Source organism: Erinaceus europaeus, chromosome 5 (genome assembly GCF_950295315.1).
Source record: "Erinaceus europaeus chromosome 5, mEriEur2.1, whole genome shotgun sequence".
Taxonomy (NCBI): domain Eukaryota; kingdom Metazoa; phylum Chordata; class Mammalia; order Eulipotyphla; family Erinaceidae; genus Erinaceus; species Erinaceus europaeus.
Window position 1 is genome coordinate 88,461,456 of NC_080166.1, and position 17,779 is coordinate 88,479,234.

A 17,779-nucleotide genomic window follows, 5' to 3' on the forward strand; every position below is an offset into this window, starting at 1 on the left:
TCTACGTTCTGGATTATTAAACAATTTTTTCTGCTTTACATCTTAATGCTTTTCAGCCACCAAGTTACAGATGTTACCATGACACCATCGTGACTTCCCTGGGCAACGACCTCACCAATGTGTCCTGGAACCCCACCTCCCCAGAGCCCTGCCCCACTAGGGAAAGACAGAAACAGGCTGGGGGTGTGGATCCACCTGCCAACTCCCATATCCAGTGGAAAAGCAATTACAGAAGCCAGAACTCCCACCTTTCTGTACCCCATAAAGAATTTTGGTCCATACTGCCAGAGGAATAAAGAATAGGGAAGCTTCCAATGGAGGGGATGGGAACTGTGTGGAATTGTACCCCTCTTATCCTACGGTCTTATCGATCATTATTAAATTAATGAATAAAATTTTAAGAAAGTAAACGTGTTATTCATAAGTGGAACTTAAGAGTCAAGAATAGTTAGGGAAAACATAAGGTGAACCCTGGATGGGTGTGTTGTATTTCAAAGAGGTCTGGGGAAGGAGGGAGAGGAGTGGGATGTAGGGAGAGGGTACTGGGGTCTCAGAGTGTGTTGGTAGAGAGGGGTAGATCAGGGGAGAGTGTCTGCAGGCACCTGTCATGGGGAGGTGAGAGCTGATACCTCTGTGTCAACACTACTAACCCAAAGAGTGAAATATAGAAGCGTAATACTGGGGACAGGCAGTGATAACCCCGTTAAGCACACATAGTATGATGCAAGGACCCACGCAAGGATCCAGGTTCAAGTCCGAGGCTCCCCACCTGCAGCAGGGATGCTCCACAAGTAGTGAGACAGAGCTACAAGTATCTCTCTCTCTCTCCCTATCTCCCCTCCTTTCTCAATTTCTCTCTGTCCTGTCCAATAAAATGGAAAAAAAAGATGGCTGCCAGGAGCAGTGGATTCATAGTGCTGGCACCGAGCCTCAAGTTTATTTTGAGGTTTGGCTTTGCTTTTGTTTTTCTTCCCTGAGGTAAGGAATAGACTAGGGGTTTAGAACTTCAAGGAAGAACTCACTGGATGAAAGAACCAAATGCTCTCCTTACAAGTTTGTTCTACTACAGAGAGGTTCCTGTGACTGAAAAGCACCTGGAGAGTACCCCCCAAATTGGGACCATAGCCCCAATTTTACTTATCTGGGGAGTTCGACAATTGCTTCAAATTTCCCTGAGTCTGCAGGACTTCAACTCCCTTAGCTGGAAATAATAACCATGCCAAAGGTGCCTATTTGGGGAAGGTCTACTGTGGCCTTCTTGGTACTAGAAGCAAATGAACCTGTTTATCCTACGAATGAACTTGAAGAAAGGTGTGACATGAGACATTTATTGGATTCCACAAAAGAGTGTTGGCCTAACGTGGGTCCATGTCACTTTGGCACTTGCTGGCTCAAGATAACAGCAAGAAGTTAATCATTAACACAAAATCCTCCTCCAGTCCCCCCATGGGATGGGTACTTTGGGGGCTCATAACCTTATCTATGTGTCTATCAAAGATACACACACACACACACACACACACACATACACACATACACACACACACAAACACACACACACATTTTCTTAAATTTTATTTTATTTCAACCAGACTCTGCTCAACTCTGGCTCATGGTGGTGCAGGGGATTAAACCTAGGACTTTGGAGCCTCAGGAATGAAAATATCTTTGTATAACCATTATGCTGTCTAAATCTGCCTGAAAAACAGTACTTTTAACACATTTTATTTTATTAACACATTTGAACACCTTCCTCGTCTCTTGGTTTTTTTCATTACCGGTAGAGAGCATCTCTGACTCCAAGTCTGAGGTCAAGAGAGGTGGATACAGCAGTATATTAAAAAATATATCTCCCCTATCTTGAAGGAGTTTTTACTCTGGTAAGTGGAATGCTAGTAAAAAGTACACTGAAGGGGCCAGGTGGTAGCGCACCTGGTTGAGTGTGCACAGTACAGTGCACAAGAACCCAAGTTCAAGCCCTCGGTCCCCACCTACAGGGAAGAAGCTTCACAAGTGGTGAAGCAGGGCTGTAGTTGTGTCTCTCTGTCTCTTCCCTCTCTATCTCCCACTCCCACTTGGGGACTCTCGTATACACAAACAGGAGTGCAATTTGGGAAAAACCTTGCGGAATAGTGTTTGTCACTTTTTACTCATCAGTCATCTCTCTCCTGTGCACACTCGAAAAAAAGTGTATAGATAAAAAGTGTATAGATATCGCCAACACAATTTGGACACAAACATATTTATCTTTCTATTTGCAAAAGTCTAAAACCTGTCATTACCCACATGACCGAACTATAACCTCCTGCAATGAAGCAAAAGAATCTAATAAAAGTGTTGGGTGAAACATGCCAGATGCAAAATAGTACACTATGTTATTCAATTTACACAAAGTTCAAAAGCAGGTAAAGCTTGTCGTGGAAAGTTCAAAAGCAGGTATAGCTTGTCATGAATCCTGTTGGGTATCTAGATACAATCGTGAAGGACTATGGGGAAAACCGACTAATGGATAGAATACTTCAGGCTTGTAGTACAGGGAATATATTCTGTCTCTTCATCTTATTGACTGAATGTGCTCTGTTTCTTGTTTTGTAAAATTTTCTTTATTTCATATTGAGAGAGAGAGAGAGAGATTGGGGGAAGAGAGACGGAAAGACACCAACAGAGAGAGCACTGCTCAGCTCTGGCTTGAGGTGATGCTGGGTAGAAACTGGAACCTTAGAGTCTCAGGCATGAAAGCCTTTTGCAGATCTGTTAAGTTCTATCTCCCCCTCCCTACAGTGCTCTGCCTTTTAAACACATAACAAGCTCTATACTTAAGATCTGTGCACTCTTTGCAATTCAATGAAAGTTTTGAAACACAGCATGCTAGAAGAAGACAAAATGTATACATTCTGTCTTCTATCAGCATCATTCACTTACCCAGGAAGCATGTGAAAGGTCCTTTCCCTTTACAGAGAGACACTTTTTAACACAGTGCAAGTATTTACTGCCAATCCAGTAAGTTTGGACACTTGGGAAGAAAATGCAGCATGTGCCCTGCTGTATCTCCCTCCACCCCAATAAAGCAATCACTGGCAAGGCTGAGTTTCTGCATGTTCTTTTGGCTTTTGCATTTTAAATTTCTGCTTCAGAAAATACTGATAATTCAACAGACAAGGGAACTAGATTATCCTGTGCATTTTGAAGAAGTTGGAATTCACAAACTGAGGAGAGCATTCTAAACGAAAGAGCCAAGATCTCAGGGGACTCTGATTTCAGAGTTCTCTTCTCAATAATCCCACCTTGATAACCACTGCTATCACTGCACTTCAAAAATTAACCTTTTGTGGAGATAACATACACTTTCAGCTTTAATTAAATTGGGAGAACAGGACACGGTGGACTTTCTCTCCCCTCAGGAGCTCTTGCCTCTGCTATGCCTTCTGTCTACAGGTGTTCCTCCAATTTCTTGTTCTCCTTATCGGTGGTTTGAGTGAACTTTGGACACTGGCTCTTTCAAACAGATCCCCTAATCCTCAGTTACCCCTGCTACGCTGTGTGTACCCCTTAGGAGTGCCTTCTATGCTTCCACCCTATGCTTCCACCTGCCATTCGTTCTCTGAATAGGACACACCTTTATCGTAGCCTCTAGGACTTTCTTGTGATTTTTCAGCCCCTTCTAAGTAGTAAATGACTGTGGGTAGGCAACATATCTAGATAATGTCCAGCCCAGGCCTGCCTGAACTCTCAGCATGTACCATTCTGGAGGAAGCTTCAGTACTGTACTATCTTTCCCTCTGTCTATCTCCATCTGTCCCTTCCCATCTGAAGAAAAGAAAAAAGGGGGGAGGGCAGCAGACGATAGTGCACCTGGTTAAGCTCTCACATTACAGTGTGCAAGGATGCAGGTTCAAGCCCCTGGTACCCACCTGCAGGAGGAAAGCTTTGCAAGTGGCGAAGAAGGCTGTAGGTGTCTGTCTCTCTCCCACCCCCCTCTCAATTTCTCTTTATTTCTTACCAATAATAAATAAGTAAATAAATAAAAGTCTACCCTGAGTGGTGAAGTCCCAGTGACCAAACAAACTGCACTGACTGGTCCCATCTAAACTGAATCTCTGTGGCTTGCAAGTTTCAGCAAAATAAACATGTGTTGACTTGGTAACAGCAGGTCTTGAATCAAGAAAGGCACTTAAATAACCATACCCGAAAGAGGATTGCCGGGAGGAAGCTCTACTGTTGAGTAACTATAAAACTGTCAGAAGCTTCCCCTCACAGAAACAAGTTAGCCTGAGATGAGTTAGCTTATGTATCAGATGTATTATGTTTATACGTTAATTTTGGAAATAAGCCTTACTCCACTGCTCGTAAAGCCCCCACAGGTGGGGGATGGAGGGCTTGAGCCCAAATCCTTGTGCATGGTAAACTGTGCACTCTGTTAAGTGCGCCACTAGTTTTATTTCAAACTCCTCCTAGCTTCCCATTGTCCTATGGGATGTGTCATTTATCAGAGTCTAGTTAGCTAGACTTTCTCTTTTACAATTCCCACATACATTTAAATTATTGCTCTAGCATACTGATTCCCAGTCTGAGCAAAACTTGTCTGATTTTTCTCATTTGATTATTTGCAACAACTCAAAACTAGAGAAGCAACTGTTTTCTTAAGTTGCATGTCTTAAACCTCTTAGAAGGCTCAGCAGAAGCCTTCTATCGATATAAAAGGATGTAACTTGGGGAGTCAGAGAGTTGGTGCAGCATTCTAAAAGCGAACAGAAAATTTAAGCCAGGAGTGTAAACAAGGCAACGGCTTTGAAATCTTTCTTCAGAAGCCAGGGCTTCCCTGTGGCCTGGGAGGTGGGTCAGCAGCAGGAAAACAAGACTCACCTGTCTTGTCTTCAATCCCTGGAAGTCCTTTAACCAGAGTGATGCTCTGGTTCTCTCTCATAAAATAAATACATTTTTTATAAAAAAGGTGGAATCTACCACGACAGACTAGTCAACCAATGATTATTATCTGCTATACAAATATAGACAGATCACTGTAGAAATAACAGTCAACCCATATATGTGACCTTAGGAGAGCTGCTGTAACTTCCAGTGGAGGGACTGGGGAATCGGAACTCTGGTGGTAGGAATGGTGCAAAGTTTACCTCTGTTATCTTGTCAATTGTAAATGAATACTAAATCACTAAAAAAAAAAAAAATTTAAACAACCAAAAAGGTATAGTCTCTATCAGCAGGGTCTAGATTCTACTCTCTGAATGTTGCCCAGTTGTGGGGCCAGGCGATGGTTGAGTGCACATATTACTGTGCACAAGGACCCGGGTTCGAGCCCCTGGCTGTCACCTGCAGGAGGAAAGCTTCAGGAGTGGTGAAACAGTGTTGTAGGTGTCTCTCTGTCTCTCTCCCTATCTCCCCAATAAATATGTAAAGATAATTAAAAATGAAAAAATGAAATTTGAATGTTGACCAGCTGTAAGGAAAATACTTCTCCAGTGGGAAAGAGAAATGGTTTCTTCTTAGGAAGAAATCTAAAGTGTCCTGTTGGGTGATGATGGAACAAGAGCAGAGCCAAGAAGAAGAAGGCAGGCAGGAGGCAGTTTTGACAACAGTGCAGCTCTGCTGCTAAAGAACTCATGTTACCACGCAGGGGTCCCTGGTCCCAACCTGCATGTGGGGAAGAGTCACAGGAAGTAAAGCAATGCTGTGGATGTCTCTGTCTCTCACCACTTCTTCTCCATTTCTGTTTTTATCAAAAAAATGGGAGAAAAATAATAGAAGAGCCACTGGACTGGACTGGGGACAATGTGGACGGAAAGCAAAGGCCTGAGGGGACCGAAACATATCCGTAGAAAGTAATGAATGAAAGATGGCGACTTTGGAGCTCCAATAGCTTCAAGAGCCAGAAGCTTGCAACCCTGGATCTGCTGGATAGGGTAGGATGCTGAACATGGGCTGGTCAGAGTGACACTGAAATACAGTCCCATAACTCTCTTGGGCTAAGAAACAGAGGTCAGAGGGACAAAGGAAAATTCTTTGATTATTTCTGTGCTCACCCCCCCCTCAGTACCAGCCCCCAGGGGCAGTGCAGCCACTCCTAGCAGGCTCCCTGCTGAGCTATTTCCTTTACCAAAATTCCTGGCTCACCAGGGGTGTCATTCTAAGCCTCTTCCTTTAACTTCTCTTTTTTTCTTAAGTGGCTGGAGCTCTATTTGAGTGACAAAATACTTGAACAATCAGAGCCTTATCCCTGCCTGGGAAAGACTACCTGGAGGTTTTTTTTTGGACACTAGTTACAATTGGCTGTCTTTGCTCAGGCTGTATGCAGCCAATCAAGCAGTCCAAGCTTCAGACTGACTGTTAGGGGTTTTATTTTATTTTATTTTATTTTTTTATTACTACAATTATTATATACACATGTCCCTTTTCCATCCACCTTCTTCAGATTGACCAAAATTAACCGTTGTTGTTTTTCCATTGCTAGGTGACTGGGTGTCCTATCCACTGTGAGAGGAACTTGTTTCTCTCTACCTCTTCTCTCCACTCTCCTTTTTCCCTCCTCCTAGCTAATTAAAAAAAAAAAACTCTTTCCTTTCACTGTTCTTCCTTTTTCTTTCTTTATTTATTCCTTCCTTTTCTTTCTTTTGTTTTAATTCTTTTCATCCTTCCTCTTGCTTTTGTTTTCTGAATTCACTGATACTCACTTGTGAATTACTTTGGGGAAGAAATCTGACTCGGAGTGGACTCTATGTGTGTGTGCCTTCTCTACTTCCCTTTTTCCCCTTTCTATCCCTAGAATTTATAGTAGACAGTAGATTTGCATAATTGTCTATTCTTGCTTTTCCCATATGACCCAGTAATTCCTCTCTTGGGGATATACCCCAAGGACTCCATAACACCCAACCAAAAAGATATGTGTAACCTATGTTCATAGCAGCACATTTCGTAATAGCTAAATCCTGGAAGCAACCCACATGCCCAACAATAGATGAGTGGCTGTGAAAGCTGTGGTATATATACACAACAAAATACTATGCAGCTATTAAGAACAATGAACCCACCTTCTCTGACCCATCTTGGACAGAGCTAGAAGGAATTATGTTAAGTGAGCTAAGTAAGAAAGATAAAAATGAGTATGGGATGATCCCACTCATCAATAGAAGTTGAGAAAGAAGAACAGAAAGGGAAACTAAAAGCAGGATTTGACTAAATCTGGAGTAGGGCACCAAAGTAAAAACCCTGGGGTGAGGGGGAAAGTGGATATTCAGCTTACCAGGGCAGCGGGGTGTTGGGGGGTGGGATGGGATATAGTCTTTTGGTGGTGGGAATGGTGTTTATGTACATTCCTATCAATTTGTAGTCATATAACTATTCAATTAATATGAGGGGAAAATTGATTGTATGTCTCAAACTTTTCAAAGCACAGAATGAGTCTTTTTAGGCTGAGTCTTTAATATGTTGATTTTCTCAAAAGTCTAGACCAGGGAGAACAGAAGCAACTGGTGGCACAGCTATATATAAATAATGTCAAAGGACATAAATTATGGTGATGTTGGGTATTATACAGCAAATCCTAACAAAGGGATTTTTCAAAGTTAACCCAATTACCAAATAATGTGATGATAACAATAACTATCCATTGTCTTCTTGAACCCTAAGACAGCAGGAACCTCATATTTCGACTATAGAGCCTATATTTCCCTCAGTCCTGGAATATCTAGGGTGGGGCGCACTTTCCTGCATGCTTCTTTCAACTCATACCAAATAATATTGTATCCACCGATCCCAACCTAATCAACACAACAAGTACCATCTCAGCATGCTCCACTTCAGACTGTGTCCAGAGACTTCAGGTGTGGGATGACAACCTTTCAACTTCATTACTCAGGTGAGACCTTTCCTTTCAAAATATTCTCTAATTCCATTCCAGGTGTTTCACTTCCTAACAATGTCCCAATACCTAGATATAGACTAGGTCCCGTGAGATAGAGCATATGTTCATGCCTATCCATAAACTAGGGCAAAATATATACCTGAAAGCAAAAGTGCACAAAAGTCTGCAGTGAGTCAGTATAAAGTTCCTAATGAAATAGTACCTAACTAGACTTAGGTACCCTCCTCACCTACTTTCTGTTACAGTTCTCTCACTAACTCCAAAGCTAACCTTAGCAAAACAAGGACAGAAAAAGCCGAATAAGGGCAAGAGACTGGCATACTGAATAAGGGCAAGAGACTGGCCCCATAATGATGGGGCCCTGTTCGGGGAGACCTGAGATTCCCAAACAGACAGGATGGGCCTAGACTTCAAATAAATCCCTCTTTTCATTCTTACAGGTCATCTCTATTAGGAACAACAAAATAGACCCCTTTGTGGACCTCCCATAGGACCTTACCCTCTACTTGTATCAACAATGGTAGAGAATGTTCCATCCTCCGAAGGGAGGATGGACAACATACTCTATGCTACACCTGAGGAAGATGGGTCGATATTGGGGCAGCTTGGAATCTTTTACTCAGGACCACAGAATGTGAGCTCAGATCTATAGGGATGCAGAGGTCACATAGGCTCCTACGCTGAATATGAGCCCCAGACCAAATAAAATTGATAAGGTTTACAGTCAACAATATTTATACCTTTTCCCCATATTAGGGAGCTACACTCCTCCCTGAACCAGCTTTCTGTCCCTTTTCTAGCCATGACATCACATCCCCAGACAATAACTTGGATCCACCTGCATATCATATTTCAGGCTCAGAGAAAAAAAAAAAAAACACTAGTACAGCTACAGGTCCTTTGATATATAACTAAAATATGCCTACAAGCTATCTACAAAGTGGAGGACTCCCCCAACTCTTCATCTGCACTATTCCAGCCTTAGGTCCATGATTGTTCAACAATTTGTTTGGCTTTGTATGTTAACTCTCTTTTCAGCCACCAGGTTCCAGATGCTAGCAGGATGCCAACCAGACGACCCCACCAAAATGTCCTGGAGCTCTGCTTCCCCAAAGCCCCACCCTGCTAGGGAAAGAGAGGCGCAGGCTGGGAATATGGATCGACCAGTCAACGCCCATGTTCAGTGGGGAAGCAATTACAGAAGTCAGACCTTCCACCTTCTGCATCCCACAATGACCTTGGGCCCATACTCCCAGAGGGATAAAGAATAGGAAAACTATCAGAGGAGGGGATGGAATACGGAGGTCTGGTGGTTGGAATTGTGTGAAGTTGTACCCCTCTTATCCTATGGTTTTGTCAATGTTTCCTTTTTATAAATAAAAAATTTAAAAAAAAAGAATAGGAAAGCTATAGGGGGAGGGGATGGGATACGGAGATGTGGTGGTGGGAATTGTGTGGCTTTGTATTCCTCTTATCCTATGGTTTTGCTAATGTCTCCTTTTTTAAATAAATAAAAAAGTAAAAAAGAAAGTTATGAATGTCTCCCTGCCAGTACTGCAGCACACACAGTGCAGAAAACATCTGGAGTAAGGTCATAGCACAGCATCCGCCATAAAGGAAAGCATGGAGGCATATCAGTGAATTCAGAGGATTCACTCATATGTCTGAGAGAAAGACAGACACCTGCAGAACTGCTTCACCGCCTGTGAAGTGACTCCCTGTAGGTGGGGAGCCGGGGGCTCCAACCAGGATCCTCACGTGGGTCCTTGAGCTTTGTGCCATGTGCACTTAACCCACTGTGCTACCACCCAACTCCCAGGTGTCTTTCTCTCCCCCCTCTGTCTTCCCCTCCTCTCTCCTTTTCTCTCTGTCCTATCCAACAACAATGCCATCAATCACAATAACAATAACAACTACAACAATAAATCAAGGGCAACAAAAGGGAATAAATAAATCATTTTAAAAATTAAAAAAGAAAAGTCATGACACATTTTCACAGAGAAAAATCCATCATGATTGTTCTAGGAGGTGGCACAGTGGATTAAGCATTGGACTCTCAAACAGGTGGTCCTGAGTTCAATCCCTAGCAGCACATGTACTGGAGTGACGTCAGGTTCTTTCTCTCTCTCTCCTCCTATCCTTCTCATTAATAAATAAATAAACAATACCATTTTAAAAAAGAAAACAAGAAAAATCCATCATGACTAAGTACATAGATAGATAGACAGATGACAGATGACAAGAGAGAGAGAGAGGGAGAGGGAGAGGGAGAGGGAGAGGGAGAGGGAGAGGGAGAGGGAGAGGGAGAGGGAGAGGGAGAGGGAGAGGGAGAGGGAGAGGGAGAGGGAGAGTTACCTGCTCCAGGACTTCTTTATAGGCAATAGTTGCCTTGGTATTTGTAACAGGACTGTCATAGATGATAGCAATTTTATCTCCTTTACCATTTTCAACATGACGATCGATGGCGTTGTAGCAAATGTTGAGCATTCCTTCCACAAACCTGAACAGAAATGGAAAATGAAAAGTAAAGGACTCTTCTAAATACACTCCCTCTCTCCCAGCCCCCCGTGTTCTAGCTGGCCGAGGGTGCTCACAGCAGTGGCCCCTCACCCACCCCCCACACAACACAGGGTCAACATGGCTGTGAGGGAGATATTGAAGGCTGGACAGAAGTGACATTTTTATTCAATCAACATGCATTTCTTTTGATATGGACGAGACCAAAAATAGACTTGAGGCTTGCAGGAGGATGCCCTGTATTTCCTTGTGCAACAGTGAGAAGTCTCACAAACAGGGACTTCACATGGGTGAGATGAGCTGCTGGTAAACACAGAGCACATGTGCCAGGCCAAGCTGGGAAAAGACCTTTGCTGGAGTGAAAAGGGAGTAGCTGCTACTAAAAAAAAAAAAAAAAAAAAAAATCAGGGGTCGAGCAGTAGCGCAGCAGGTTAAGTGCACATGGCACAAAGCGCAAGGACCAGGAGTAAGGATCCTGGTTCCAGCCCCCCTCCACTCCCCACCTGCAGGCAGTGAAGCAGGTCTGCAGGTGTCTATCTTTCTCTCTCCCTCTCTGTCTTCCCCTCCTCTCTCCATTTCTCTCTGTCCTACCTAACAACGACAAAATCAATAATAACAATAATAACTACAACAACAATAAAAAAACAAGAGCAACAAAAGGGAAAATAAATAATAATAATTTTTTTAAAATCACAGGAAAGTTCCATTCTTCTTTGAGATTCTGGTTCAGTGAAATGAGGTTTTCCGGATTTCCTAAGGAATGTGTGTGAGCCAGTCTGCACGTGCAGATCCCTTAGAAGCTGAACAGAGGACATACACGGCAAGTGTTTAGGAGACTCTGAAAATGGCAAGTGTTTAGGAGACTCTGAAAATAATCACTTGCGACCCCTAACTGGCCAGTGCTTTCCTCTTGACAAACAGGCACGATGAACATGCACGGAGGCGCACGGCTAGAGGCAACAAGAGTTCCTGAGGCCAAAATAACAAGCTTCATGTTTGTCCATTTTCTGAGAGTAGGATATGCATAAGTGTAGTGGTCTGGGTGGGAGAGGGTGCAGTGGGCAACACACTGGACTCTCAAGCATGAGACCCCAAGTTCAATCCCCAGCGCAGGTACCAGAGTGATATCTGGTTCTTTCTCTCTCTCCTCCTATCTTTCTCATGAATAAATAAATAATTAGTCTTTTAAAAGGGAGAAAGACATGTAAGTACAAATGTGACCCATTTGCTGCAACAAGACTACCAAATATAACAATGAAAATAAAAGTGGGGATCAATATTTTTAATAAGGAAGAAGAGGGGTGGGGAGACACCATAATGATTCTGCAAAAGACTTTCCTGCCTGAGAAGCTGAAGTATCAGGTTCAGTCCCCAGCACTACCATCAGCCAGAGCTAAGCAAGGCTTTGGTGTCTCTGTCTCTCTTTCCCTTTCTGCCTCTCTCTCCCTTTCTGTCTCTCTGTCTCTGCCTAAAAATAACCCGGTTAAGTGCACACAATGAAGTGTGCAAGGACCCAGGCCTTCTCACACCACCATGACAAGTGGTGACACTTGCAACACCTGGTCACTCAGCCTGTCCAGAGTTAACGTCCAGACCTGGCCATCATGTTCTTCTGGCAAGGAAGGAGTGAAGGGGACAGGTTGTTTTCTGATGTGCTTGGTCAGACTAGGGCAGTTTTTGTCTGAACATTCTCTCTCTTGCTAACTTACCCCTTTGCAGGGTGTGTGTTTGTGTGTGTGTGTGTGTGTAAGGTATTTTTATTCTTAATATTATGATTTATTATTGGGTAGAGCAGAGGGAAATTGAGAGAGGAGGGGGAGATAAGCGAAGGAGAAAGACAGAGAGACACCTGTAGCCCTACTCCACCACTCATGCAGCTTTCCTCCAGCAAGTGGGGACCAGACACTCGAACCTGGGACGTCGTGCACTTAACTAGGCAGCCACTGCCTGGCCCCACTGCCCCAGTTCTTTCACATAAATTAGTGAGACTGAGAACACATTGGTCATAGGGTTGAAAGGATATGGCGAATTTGGGAAGCTTCCCCTGTAGGTGGGGGCTGTTGCCTTGTACCCAGGTCTCCCTGCACTGTGATGTGTGCATCTAACCAGGTGCCTCAATGCCTGGGCCCTTATTTATTTATTCTTTGCTAAGAGGGAGAGGGTAGTGGTTTCCAATGGTCTTTTTTTTTTTTTTTTGCCTCCAGGTTTATTGCTGGAGCTTGGTGCCAGCACTGCAAATCCACTGCTCCTGGAGGTCATTTTTTCCCCATTTTTTGTTGCCCTTGTTGTTCTTCTCGTTATTATTGTTATTGTTGTTACTGATGTCATTATTGTTGGATAGGACAGAGAGAAATCGAGAGAGGAGGGGAAGACAGAGAGGGGGACAGAAAGACAGATACCTGCAGACCTGCTTCACTACCTGTGAAGCGACCCCCCTGCTGGTGGAGAGCCAGGAGTTTGAACTGGGATCCTTACACCGGTCCTTGTGCTTTCCAACAGTCTCTAACACAGAGACACAGCCTTTTGTCTCCCCTTGACCAGGATACCAATGTCCCTGCATCCTGTCCCTCTCCCTCCCTCCCCAGCATCCCTTGCTTGGGTGCACTACTTCACAAGTCTCCTCTTACATCTTTACTTGCTGTTCTTAGTCCCACCTCTAAGTGAGATGGTTCCACACTGGTTTTTGCCTGGTTTGTCTCACTCCACCTGTTACCTCGAGTTCAGACCACAATACTGCAAATGAGATGGCCTCAACAGTTTTAACTCCACTAAAAAGCACTCCGTTGTGTATATGGACCACAACTTCCTTAGCCACTATCTGTCATGGGCATCTAGGTTGTTTCCATGTTTGGGCTATTACGAACTGTGCTGCTGTGAACACTGGTGCACGTAGGTCTTTTCAGATAGGTGTCTTTGTCTTCCCAGGGTAAATCTCTAGGAGAGAGACTTCTGGGTCACACCTATCACCTTGTTGCCACCCGTCAAGGGAGACAGGTGAAGCAAAAAGAGAAGATGCAGGGAGATGACCACCATGCCAGAGCTCCCTGCACAGAGCTCCTGGCTAGCCTGCCTCCTCCCTGCCCCTGTCTTTCTGCATGTGCCTATACACACCACCGTGGGTCTTCAGGGGGATTCCTATAGAGGGAGTTCAGGGGCAAGTGCATTTTATTCTTCCTATCTAGAAGATAGGAGTCCTGAAGTAATATTTGCTGGAGCTATGAGATAGTTCATACAATAGAGTGCACACCTTACCCTACTAGAGACTCTGTCCATGCCCCAGTGCATCATGGGGCAGCAGAGAACTGCAAGCATGGTAATGTGACGCTCTAACATCTCTCTACCCCCCCCCCCAGCCTCTCTCTGATTCCCCTCTCTAATGTTGACCTGGGGAAGGCCTTTCAGCAATGGTACTATATACACATGCACAGGCCCAGGCATTAGAATAAAGAAGATCCTGGTGGTTCAGGAGGTAGCACAGTGGATAAAGCATTGGACTTTCAAACATGAGGTCTGGAGTTCAATCCTCTGCTGCACATGTACCAGAGTGATGTCTGGTTCTCTCTCTCTCTCTCTCTCTCTTTCTCTCTTGCTCTCTCTCTCTTTCTATCCCTCTCATTGATAAATAAATAAGATATTTTTAAAAAAGAGAGTTGGGCGGTAGCACAGTGGGTTAAGCGCACATGGTGCAAAGCACAAGGAGCAGTGTGAGGATCTCAGTTCAAGCCCCCAGATCCCCACCTGCAGGAGGCAGTCGCTTCACAAGCAGTGAAGCAGGTCTGCAAGTGTCTATCTTTCTCTCCCCCTCTCTGTCTTCCCCTCCTCTCTCCATTTCTCTCTGTCCTATCCAACAACGACAACAACAACTACAATAATAACCACAACAATAAAACAATAAGGGCAACAAAGGGGTATAAATATTTTTTTTTAATTTTTTTAAAAAGAAGACTCTGTAGGGCCCCCCCACCACTGAAGGCCTAAGTTCATGAGGATCATTAGCTCACTAAGCCCCCGCTCTAAGAGACAGCTGTTGACTTATCAGAAAAGTCCTGATGCATTTTTACATAGAAAAATATGTCATAAGTCATTCTCTCAGACAATATTCTTACACAATCTCAGGCCAGCTACCAAACTCAAGCACAACTACCATCGTTGTGTGCCCCCAGGAACATGCCTAAAATGGACTTCCTAGCTTTCTTCTACCCTAAAATCCCTAATCTCATCTGTTCTGTACCTACTGTTTGGTTCCTGTCCATAAGTCATTTTGTCTCAACTTAGGTCATGCCACCTTTCAACCACCAAGTTGCAGATGCTACCATGATGCCATCCTGACTTCCTGGGCAGACGACCTCACCAATGTGTCCTGGAACCTCCCCTCCCCAGAAGCCTGCCCCACTAGGGAAAGATAGAAACAGGCTGGGAGTGTGGATCCACCTGCCTACACCCATGTCCATCAGGAAGCGATTACAGAAGCCAGAACCCCCACCTTCTGCACCCAAAAAGAATTTTGGTCCATACTTCCAGTGGGGAAGAAATGTCAGGAGAAGATGGGCAGAGGGTTCTGAACTCCTACTCCATCAGGAACCAGAGAGAGAAGAGGGAAAAAGGAGGGACATTTGGATGTAGTAATAAGTGTAGGTATGATTTGGAAAGAAGGAGAACATGGGACCATAGTAAAAAAAAAGGTGAGGGGCAAATGTAGGCAGAGAGTTGTATAAATAATAGTTAATCATGAGTGGGGGTAGATTGCATAATGGTCATGCAAAGAGACTCTCATGCCTGAGGCTCCAAAGTCCCAGGTTCAATCACCTGCACCACCATAAGCCAGAGATGAGCAAGGCTCTGGTTAAAAATAATAATAATAATAGTCAACCCATATCTACAACCTTGGGAGATCTGCTGTAGCTTCCAATAGAGTGGTGGGGATACAGAAATCTGGTAGTGGAACAGTGAAGAGTTTACCCCTGTGATCTTGTCATTTTGTAAATCAATATTAAATAATTAATAAAATTTTAAAAAATATGTTACAATTTTTCTGACAACCCAGTATTAATATAGGCCTCACCTTACACAAGAGGAAACACATCTGACAGTAACTTCCTCAAAGCAGTCTGACCTCAGGATTAATTAAGCCTTTATCATCAGCCATCTTCTCTATCTATACAAGCAAAACTCAAGGAACCAGAGGCTTTTACTGACACGCATGGTAGCTGAATGTTAACTTAACATTCTTAACTTAGATCCACCTGCATATCAGATTTCAGGCTCAGAGGAAAAAAAAAACTAGTATAGCCACAGGCCCTTTGAAATATAACTAAAACATGTCTACCAGCTATCTACAAAATGGAGGACCCCCCCCCCAACTCTCCATCTGCACTATTCTAGCCTTTAAGTTCATGATTGATCAGCAATTTGTTTGGCTTTGTATGTTAACTCTCTTTTCAGCCACCAGGTTCCAGATGCTAGCAGAATGCCAAACAGACTTCCCTGGACAGATAACCCCAGCAATGTGTCCTGGAGCTCTGCTTTTCCAGAGCCCCACCTTACGAGGGAAAGAGAGAGGCAGGCTGGGAGTAGGGATTGACCAATCAACACCCATGTTCAGCGAGGAAGCAATTACAGAAGCCAGACCTTCCACCTTCTGTATCCCACAATGACCTTGGGCCCATACTCCCAGAAGGATAAAGAATAGGAAAACTATCAGAGGAGGGGATGGAATACAGAGGTCTGGTGGTGGGAATTGTACCCCTCTTATCCTATGGTTTTGTCAATGTTTTCTTTTTATAAATAAAGAAATAAAAATTATTTATTTATTAATGAGAAAGATAGGAGAGAGAGGAAAAAAAAGAATCAGATATCACTCTGGTACATGTGCTACTGGGGATTGAACCCAGGACCTCATGCTTGGAAGTTTAATGCTTTATCCATTGCATCATGTCCTAGACCACAGTAAATAAATGTATTTTAAAAAGGAAGGGGGGGCAGGGTGGTAGTGCAGCGGGTTAAGCGGGCACGAAGCACAAGGACTAGCACAAGGATCCAGGTTCGCGCCCCAGGCTCCCCACCTGCAGGGGGGTCGCTTATCAAGTGGTGAACCAGGTCTGCAGGTATCTGTCTTTCTCTCCCCCTCTCTGTCTTCCCCTCCTTTCTCGATTTCTCTCTGTCCTATCCAACAACAACAACATCAATGGCAACAACAACAAATGGGAAAAGATGGCCTCCAGGAGCAGTGGATTCGTAGTGCAGGCAGGAGTCCCAGCGATAACGCTGTAGGCAAAAAAAAAAAAAAAAAGAGGAGGAGGGAAGGAGGAGAAGGAGGAAGAAGGGAGGGAGAAAGAAAGGAAAGTGTATGGCAGTGAGTATAATGGCCCAAGATGACACAGGGGAGGTTATCTTTTTTGTTTTATTTTGTTTTGTTTGCAATAATAAAAGGTGTGATAATACCCAAGAGGGAAAGAATGGCACAGTGAACAGCTATGTTGGAGAGAGAAGTAGGAGAAGAATGAAAAGAGCATTAACAAAAAAGCCCAGACTCCTGAGGGACCAGCTAGAGAGAGCCATATGTCGAGCCTGCCCTACCACCTGTTTGTGTAAAGTAACATTTTTACTAAATCAGCCACCCTCACTGTGTACAGAGTTCTCCACAGCAGCTTTGTTCAGTAGTAGCAGAAGAGCTGAAGGGCTGCAACAGGGCCTGTCTCTCCTGCAGGCTGAAAGTGTTTGCTATCTGAACCTTGAAAGAAACACTGCCAATTCTTACTCTAGAGAAGTTCAAGTCAATAGAAATGCTTAACCCCTCTGGGGGTCCCCATAGGACCTTGCCCTCAATGTGGATCAACAATGGTAGAGAATGTTCCATCCTCCAAAGGAAGGCTGGATAGCATACTCTACCTAACACCTGAAGAAGATGGGTCCTGAGATTGGTGCAACTCACAATGTTCTTACTCATGACTGCAGAATGCGAGTTCAGACCTACAGGAATATAGAAGTTACACAGGCTCCTGTGCTGACTACGGGCTTCAGATCAAATCGATGGGGTTTACTGTCAACAATATTTATACACCTTTCCCATATTTGGGAGCTACTCTCTTCCCTGATCCAGCTTTCTAGTCCTTTTTCCAGCCATGACATCATCTCCCCAGACAATAAACTGGGTCCACCTGCATATCAGATGTCAGGCTCAGGCAAAAAATAATGAAGTCATAGGCCCTCTGTAATATACCTAAAATAGACCTACTAGCTATTCCCAAAATGGAGACCCCAAATCTTCATCTGAAATATTCCAGCCTTTAGATTCATGATTAATCAACAATTTGTATGGCTTTATATGTTAACTCTTTTTAGCCACCAGGTTCTAGATGCTACCATGATGCCAACTGGACTTCCTTGGAC

At 43.9% G+C, this 17,779-nt stretch overlaps 1 protein-coding gene across 5 annotated transcripts in view; it reads right to left on the bottom strand.

The window, feature by feature from the left end:
• ACSS3 (acyl-CoA synthetase short chain family member 3) overlaps positions 1–17,779 on the bottom strand; it is a 155,144-nt gene that overhangs the window by 106,769 nt on the left and 30,596 nt on the right. For all 5 annotated transcript variants that reach the window (XR_009549980.1, XM_060191505.1, XM_060191504.1 and 2 more), the window contains exon 2: positions 10,229–10,373. Coding sequence is in view for 4 of the 5 variants with exons in the window: in XM_060191505.1 (XP_060047488.1) it covers positions 10,229–10,373 (145 nt within the window). In the remaining variant the exon portion in view is untranslated. The remainder of the gene's footprint in view (positions 1–10,228; positions 10,374–17,779) is intronic.